This window comes from Terrapene carolina, unplaced genomic scaffold (assembly GCF_002925995.2).
Source record: "Terrapene carolina triunguis isolate 2854851 unplaced genomic scaffold, T_m_triunguis-2.0 Scaffold194, whole genome shotgun sequence".
Classification (NCBI taxonomy): Eukaryota; Metazoa; Chordata; order Testudines; family Emydidae; genus Terrapene; species Terrapene triunguis.
Genome location: NW_020664545.1, coordinates 5,251,604 through 5,260,361, shown reverse-complemented (window position 1 = coordinate 5,260,361; position 8,758 = coordinate 5,251,604). Strand labels below are relative to the sequence as shown.

Sequence of the window (8,758 nt, the reverse complement as noted above, 5' to 3'; positions counted from 1 at the left end):
TGGCAGAATTTCACTTTGCCATGCCGGTCCTCAGCTAGGGTGACCAGATGTCCCGATTTTATAGGGACAGTCCTGATTTTTGGGTCTTTTTCTTATATAGGCTCCTATTACTCCCCATCCCCGTCATGATTTTTCACATTTGCTGGTCACCCTATCCTCAGCCGATATATTGCCCCTTAAGGTACGTCTCCACTGCAATAAAAAACCCGCGGCACCGAGTCTCCGAGCCTGGGTCAACTGATTGAGGCTCATGGTGCTTAGGCTGCAGGGCTCAAAATTATAATGTAGATGTTCAGGCCCGGGGTCTGAGACCCTCCCCCCTTATGAGGTCTCAGAGCCTGGGCCCAAACATCTACACTGCAAGTTTTAGTCTCGCAGCATGAGCTCTGTGAGCCTGAGTCGGCTGCTGTGGGGCTTTTATTGCGGTGTAGATGTAGCCCTAGGGACCACCCACCAGTGGCATAAGTCAGAGCAGCCCCTAGGCTGCTCTAACTCAAACTGAGGCAGTCGGAGACTGGGCCTCAGAATCAGATAGCTGTAACCAGATCTCTGGTTCTCCCCACGTTTTGAGCTGTGTCGAGCTTGACAGTGGGAGACAATCTGGGCCCGGGCCAGTGTGGGAATCAGTGGGTTCTCTGGGCCTTTAGAATCATGCTTGGAGAGCTGCACAGAGCTGCCTCAATCCAGGAGCAATTTGGTGCCTAGTTTTCTCTGTAACCTTGGCAATATTTGTAAAATCCTGGCTGCAGAACAATTATAACCTCAGGGCCCTGTGTGAGGCTGAGAAATTAGAAGAAGAAGGAAGAGCAGACGGAGAAGGAGGAGATGGGGACACAGAAGGAGCAGAAGGCGACGGAAGAGGAGGAGGAGAAGAAGATCGGATGAGTGGCAAGAGAGTGACCCAAGAGTCTGAGTACCACACAATTACAACGGCTCCGAGGTGAGAGGACAGAATCAGTCAGGTCGGCTGGCGCCGCAGAGACCCCAGATAACAATTCGGAGATGGGAGAGGGGACTGTGCCGCACGGTGACATTAGTAGACCTCAGACAACCGCACGTGTCCTTCTGGCTTCAAGAGGAGCCTGTCCCAGTGAGGCCAGGGGTAGGGGTGAGAGGCCACAATGCCCATGTGCCAGGCAATGAGACGCTGCATCCCCTACAGGCTCAAAGGCTAAAGTCACGGCTGTGCCAAGGTCTTACGGGCCAGCGCTGAAGCAAGGACACCCTGCACAAAACCACGACACCCGCTTCAATCCCTGCTTCAGATCCCTCCCGACAGCTCAAGCAGTGGCTGTAAGTGCTCCAGCCATGCCCCCCTCACTCTTGGGCCAGTAGAATTTTGAGCAAGTGCAAAAGCCCTGCAGAGGGCCCCAAATGGGCACCATTGTTCAGTGGGTGCCCAGCACCAGGCCCTGGGTGCCTAGAAGCAGCCCTGTTCCCTGCCCAGTTCTAGCTGGCATGCACAGGTGAAAGAGAAGAAGGTTTCCATCGTCTTGAAGTCAATGGGAGTTAGGTGCTGAAATCCTTTGAGAATAGGGCCTGAGTGCTTTCTGGGATAGACCTTTTACCATCTCCACCTTTCGTATTCAGCGCACACAAGGGTCCTTTCTCACCTTAATTCCCCACTGTTCTGCTGCTTTGCCTCTCTTCCCCCATCCCACCTCCCACGTTCTCTCCTAGCCCTGCCGGCTCCAGGTTTCAACAGTGCTAGAGCAGGTGCCATCTATGTACATTGTGTCTGCGTATGCCTTACGTCTGAACGTCTTCATCCGCAGCACTAAAATCACCTAAGGCCATGTCTACACCAGCACGTAGGTCGGCAAAACTTTTTGTCGGTACAGCTGTGCCGCTCGTACGCTGGTAAATGTAGACATGGCCTACGTCGAGCGCTGTTCTGAATCTGACAACGGACGCCTTGAGATGGCTCCAGATGGCTCCCACCGGATAGTGAATGAGTTTGATGCTGGCTTTCTGACACTGCATCAGCTTCCGTGCAAAGTTTGATTTCCCCCATTACCCGTGCTAATTTGGCCATTGTGCAATGACCAGCCAACAAGCTAGCACTAGCGGGCTGACAGCTGCTCCAGGGTCCTGCAAGATGCAACAGTTTTTTATTTTTTAATGCTACAGACAGCTAGCCCTTAGATCTCCCTGCTACATGACAAGAATCATTTCCCCCTTCAACCATGCTGATTACTGCCCAACTAGCTTGCTTTTAAAGTGCTAGCAGGTTGGCAGCCACTCCTGGATCCTACAAGCTGAAATATTATTTTTTTAATGCAAGATATAATTAACCTTTGGAACTACCCGCCACATGACATTTCTGAAGCAACAGTAATAAAAAAGGATCTGCTATCTATGTAGATGAGACCAACAACTGTGATTACACTAGATAAGATGAAAATGGCCTGGGCTCTCAATCCTCGTGCTTCAGGGTATAAACTGATCCCCATCTGGGTTCATATGTGCAGTCTCCCTTCATGGTGCAGTATTGTGCAATTAGATGCATGCCTTAGGGGACACCTTCCTTTGGAGGGTCTACTGGGGAAAGGAAGAGCTGGGCCATTGTAAGGTCTGTAGTGGAGATGCTTCAGTTAGCTAGGTCGACCTAGTCTCTCTGGGCCTCAGTTTCCCACCTGTGCAATGGAGATCACAGCACCGCCTTACCTACGAGGTGTTGTGAGGTTCTCATCCTATGGTAGCAGGAGAAGCTTGGCTAGATCTTCTCTTTATCCAAAGTACAAGGGGGTGGTAATAAGATGTTTCCCCAAAAGATGTCCTGAGCTGAGAGAATCTAACCAGTCCACAACACCTTCCATTTCCCCAGCGCCTTTCCTTTCAAAGCTCCCGATTCATGACTCTTCACCCCACTCCCGTGGGGCCGGTAAATCTTATTCTCCCCTCTTGCTTTATTCTTGGGGGACCCAGGCGCTGAGAAGCTGAGGGCTGTGCCCAGGTGATGGAGGGAGAGAGTCGGTAGGGAAAGAACCCAGGAGTCCTGCCCTCTGAACTCCTGCTGCTCCTCACCCCTCTCTCTCCCTCCGACTGTGCATTAAAAAACACACACTTTTGATTTGTTCCCAGCTGCTGTTTATTTCTTTAACGGGGTGGGGGGCATCTCCGCGCGGCACCCCCCTGGACCTGGGGCAGCTCCCCACTGGGTGGGACTTTTCCCACTGCCTCGGCAGCAAACCCCCCTGCCCGTCTCCCTGCGAACGCGCCGCTCCCCGGAGGCGCCTGCCAGGAGGGGCTTCTCGCGTCTCCACTACAAGAGGAGGGCGCGCGGGAAACCAGAGCGGATTCGGAGCGAGGCGGAGCAGAGGGGACGCGGCGTCCTGCTGAAGGGGCTTTTGCAGCCACCGGCCTCTGCCTTTGGGGCTCCATCCCTCCAAGGGCAGCGCTCGGACTCCTGGGTTCCCCGCGCCGGACGGGGGAAGCGGAGTGGCAGCTTGCAGATTAGCGCAGGAGCTAACACACACACACACCCACCCTCAGCTGGTCCCAAACTTCCTGGGTAGTTAGAGCCGCCCCTCGGGAAGGGAGCTCGCCAGGCTCGGGAGCCCCGCGCTGGGGAGTTCGGGCTGCGGGCTGGAGAGGGGCAGAGCCTGTCCCTGGGAGTGAGCGGGGAGCCTGGGGGCCAGGGCTAAGGGGAGAACCCAGGAGTCCCGCTCCAGGGAAAGGCAGGGGCCCTGCGCTCTGCGCCCCGGGACGCGGCGGGGACCATGCGGGGAGCATCCGCCAGCGCCCAGCTCAACGCCTCGCTCCTGCTCCCGAACCGCTCCTCCAACAGCTCGGAGCCGCGGAGCCCCCCGCGCCTGGTGGACGCCTGGCTGGTGCCCCTCTTCTTCGCCATGCTGATGGTGGTGGGGCTGGCGGGCAACTCCCTGGTCATCTACGTGATCACCAAGCACAAGCAGATGAGGACGGTCACCAACTTCTACATCGGTGAGTCGGGCACGGGGCGCCTGGGGCTGGGCACCCTGGGGCTGGGCACGGGGCACCCTGGGGCTGGGCACGGGGCGCCTGCGGCTGGGCATGGGGCGCCTGTAGCTGGGCACCCTGGGGCTGGGGCACCTGGGGCTGTGCACGGGGCACCCTGGGGATGGGGCACATGGGGCCGTGCATGGAGCACCCTGGGCTGGGGACGGGGCACCTAGGGCTGGGCACCCTGGGGCTGTGCACGGGGCACCTGTGACTGGGCATCTTGGGGTTGGACTGGGCATGGGGCACCTGGGGCTGGGCACCCTGGGGCTGGGCACGGGGCGCCTGCGGCTGGGCACCCTGGGGCTGGACACGGGGCACCCTGGGGCTGGGCACAGGGCACCTGGGGCTGGGCATGGGGCGCCTGCGGCTGGGCACCCTGGGGCTGGGCACAGGGCACCCTGGGGCTGGGCACCCTGGGGCTGGGCATGGGGTGCCTGCAACTGGGCATCTTGGGGTTGGACTGGGCATGGTCATGCTGGGGCGGGGCATGGGCCACCCTGGAGCTGGGCACAGGGCACCTGGAGCTGGGTATGGGCCATGCTGGGGCTGGGCATGGGGCACCTGGGGCCGGACACTGGCACCCTGTGGCTGTAGAATTGGGCAGTCAGGGCTGAACTGGGCAGCTGGGCACTCAGTGGCACTGACTGCTCGGCAGACTTCCTGGAGAAAAATTTGGTGAAGATAAGAAGCTACAGGTTGGCTTGGCTAAATGTGCATTGACATCTGTAAAGGGCGGGGGGATGTACAATCAAATGGCATGCAAGTTACCAAACGTACTGTCCGAGTTACCTTGCAGCAGGACCCCAGCAAATGCCTTAAAATCAGGGAACTGTCAGAACTTCAACATGAGGAAGTCAAAGAAAAAGTGAGCAAAGAACGTTGCAGACAAATAAGAACTGCTCTAAGGCTAAAACTCAGCTAGAAAAATTTGATCCATGCTATTAGTAGAATGATACACTGCCAGAGTGATCAAGTAAGAATCAAGAGAAGAAAAAAAATCAACATCCAAACAAAAAATCTCCTGGTGATTCATAAAGTAATGGATATCACTCAAGACATGGACAGGGTGTACATCTCCCAGTGTGATGGAGCAGGTCTGCGATCAGTGGAGGAAGCAATTGACAATGAAGAATATAACGTCAATATATATTAGGAGTCAGCCAGAATTAAAGATCATCTGGTAGTGATAAAAAGCCTGTGTCCCAGCCCAAGAAAGCATGAAAGAAAAGAGAAAGCAAATTGTCAAAGAAAGACTCAAAAGATTTACACAGAAATCAATGCACAGGCGGTGGCGAGAGAGCTAACCCATTAGCAGTTGAAGATTCATGCTTATGGACGGATGCCTCAAAAGAGAGGGAGCGCACTCCAGAGCAGTCCTTCAGGGTTAATTTCCTTTGAAACAAAATTGACCTATCGAATTATTTACGCTATTTAACCTCTTTTTCAAGGGCCTGGAGGAAAACATAAAATCTTGCTGCTGTAGCTCGCAGCTGACCCCCAAAATTGCAGGAGTGGTAAGTAACGCAGAAGACAGGTCACTTATTCAGCACAATCACTTGGGCACAAGCAAACAATATGCGTTTTGATACTGCTCAGTGTACCCATTTGCAGCTGAGAACAAAGAACGTAGGGCAGGATGGGGGTCTCTCTCCTGGGAGGCAGGGACTTTGTAAAAGATTTGGGGGCTGTGGTGGATAATCAGCTGATTAGGAGCTTCCAGTGCGTCACTGGGGTCAAAAGAGCTAATGTGATCCTGGGAGGCATAAACAGGGGAATCTGGAGTAGGAGCAGAGAGGTGATTTTACCTCTGTATTTGGCACTGGTGCGACAGCTGCTGGATTCCTGTGTCCAGTTCTGGTTACCACAGTTCAAGAAGGTAGGTGATAAATTAGAGGGGCTTCAGAGAAAAACCTCAAGAATGATTAAAAGATTAGAAAACCTACCTTTTAGTGATAGACTCCAGGAGCTCAATTTATTTACCTTAACAAAGAGAACGTTAAGGGGTAACTTGATCACATTCTATAAGTACCTACATGGGGAACAAATATTTAATAACAGGCTCTTCAAACTAGCAGAGACAGGTCGAACGTGATCCAGTGGCTGGAAGTTGAAGCTGGACAAATTCAGACTGGAAATAAGGCGTAAAATTTTAAGGCTGAGAGTAATTAACCAGTGGAAGAATTTGCCACAGGTCATGGTGGATTCTCCACCACTGACAGTTTTTAATGTTTTCCTAAAAGGTCTGATCCAGGATTTATTTTGGGGCAGTTCTCTGGCCTGGGCTATTCAGGAGGTCAGCATACATCAGTGGTTCTCAACGCTGAGGTCTTGCAGGGGGTACTCAACTCATCTAGATCAAGGGGTGGCGGGATGGGTTTAGGGGGGTTGCAAGTGCATGGCCGGCATTAGGGGGTGGCAAGCAGGGCAACTGCCCGGGTCCCCACACCACAAGGGACCCCACAAAGCTAAGTTACAAGCTGGGGCTCAGGCTTCAAACAAGGCTCACAAGTGAAAAACAGGCTCAAGTACCACACTGAAGTATAAGTACAATATTTATATTAGGGCTGTCAAGAGATTAAAAAAATCAATTGCGCGGTTAATTGCGCTTTTAAACAATAATAGAATACCGTTTATTTAAATATTTTTTGGTGTTTTCTACATTTTCAAATGTATTGATTTCAATTACAACACAGAATACCAAGTGTACAGTGCTCACTTTATATTTATTTTAGATTACAAATATTTGCACTGTAAAAAACAAAAGAAATAGTATTTTTCAATTCATGTAATACAAGTATTGTAGTGCAATCGCTTTATCATGAAAGTTGAACTTACAAATGTAGAATTATGTACAAAGAAAACCCTGCATTCAAAAATAAAACAATGTACAACTTCAGAGCCTACAAGTCCACTCAGTCCTACTTCTTATTCAGCCAATCGCTCAGACAAACAAGTTTGGTTACAATTTGCAGGAGATAATGCTGCCGGCTTCTTGTTTACAATGTCACCTGAAAGTGAGAACAGGCGTTCGCATGGCACTGTTGTAGCTGGCATCGCAAGATATTTACGTGCCAGATGTGCCAAAGATTCATATGTCCCTTCATGCTTCAACCACCATTCCAGAGGACATGCGTCCATGCTGATGACGGGTTTTGCTCGATAATGATCCAAAGTAGAGAGGACCGACGTATGTTCATTTTCATCATCTGAGTCAGATGCCACCAGCAGAAGGTTGATTTTCTTTTTTGGTGGTTCGGGTTCTGTAGTTTCCGCATCGGAGTGTTGCTCTTTTAAGACTTCTGAAAGCATGCTCCACACCCTGTCCCAATCAGATTTCAGAAGGCACTTCAGATTCTTAAACCTTGGGTCGAGTGCTGTAGCTATCTTTAGAAATCTCACATTGGTACCTTCTTTGCGTTTTGTCAAATCTGCAGTGGATGTGTTCTTAAAATGAACATGTGCTGAGTCATCATCCGCGACTGCTGTAACATGAAATATATGGCAGAATGCGGGTAAAAAAGAGCAAGGGGCATATTATTCTCCCCCAAGGAGTTCAGTCAAAATTTAATTAACGCACTATTCGTCTTAGCGATTGGCTGAACAAGAAGTAGGACAGAGTGGTCTTGTAGGCGCTAAAGTTTTACATTGTTTTGTTTTTGAGTGTAGTTATGTAACAAAAAAATCTACATTTGTAAGTTACACTTTCACGATAAAGAGATTGCACTATGGTACTTGTGTGAGGCAAACTGAAAAATACTATTTCTTTTGTTTATCATTTTTACAGTGCAAATATTTGTAATCAAAAATAATAATAAAAAGTGAGCACTGTGCACTTTGTATTCTGTGTTGTAATAGAAATCAATATATTTGAAAATGTAGAAAAACATTTAATACATTTCAATTAGTATTCAATTGTTTAACAGTGCGATTAATCGCGATTCATTTTTTTTAATCGCGATTCATTTTGTTGAGTTAATGGCGTGAGGTAACTGCGACGAATCGACAGCCCTAATTTATATTCCCATTGATTTATTTTATAATTGTATGGTAGAAATGAGAAAGTCAGCCATTGTTCAGCTGTGACGCATTTGTATTTCTTTGTCTGATTTTGTCAGCAAATCGCTTTTAAGTGAGGTGAAATTTGGGGTACGCAAGACAAATCAGACTCCTGAAAGGGGGACACTAGCCTGGAAAGGTTGAGAGCCACTGGCCTAGATGATCACAATGGTCCCTTCTGGCCTTAGGATCTGTGAATTTACAAACTGCTCCCCAAACTGCGGCGTATGTTCTGAAAAGGAGGTGAGGGCAGAGCATGTATTGAGTGCCTGCAGGAGCCTAGCTGGGAGGGAATATATGAACAGACACAATGAGGCTGTCGAGTGCCTGCATTGGACCCTCTGTGGCAAGTGAGGATTTAAATGCACCAGGCTGTATTACGACCACCGAATTGAAAGCACACTGGAGACTGAAGATTTCACGGGATCTGGCAGTTGTCACAGACTGAGCAGTGCAGGTAAACAGGCCAGACAAAACATAGACATAGTGGGTGAGTGATGGGTATCACCATCCTGGCAGACAGGGACTTAAAAAAGAAACAAAAGAGAGTGAAGCATGAAGAACTAGAACCAAGATCGTTACTGGAGCACTTGGAGCGATCCCTAGGGGTATGCGTGAGCTGCTCAAGCACAGGTAGGAGTGAGAGCAAGGCTTAATTTGAACCGGGGCTTGCCAGGGCTGAACCTCAGCACCTCCAGACTTGGGCAGTTCGTAGCCC

The 8,758-nt window shown here is 50.4% G+C and overlaps 1 protein-coding gene across 1 annotated transcript in view; it reads left to right on the top strand.

Annotated features, from left to right (window-relative positions):
- Positions 1 to 3,722: 3,722 nt before the first annotated feature.
- Positions 3,723 to 8,758, top strand: part of KISS1R (KISS1 receptor) — a 13,768-nt gene continuing 8,732 nt past the window's right edge. Inside the window, exon 1 of the mRNA XM_024204399.2 lies at positions 3,723 to 3,945. Within this exon, the coding sequence (XP_024060167.2) occupies positions 3,723 to 3,945 (223 nt within the window). The remainder of the gene's footprint in view (positions 3,946 to 8,758) is intronic.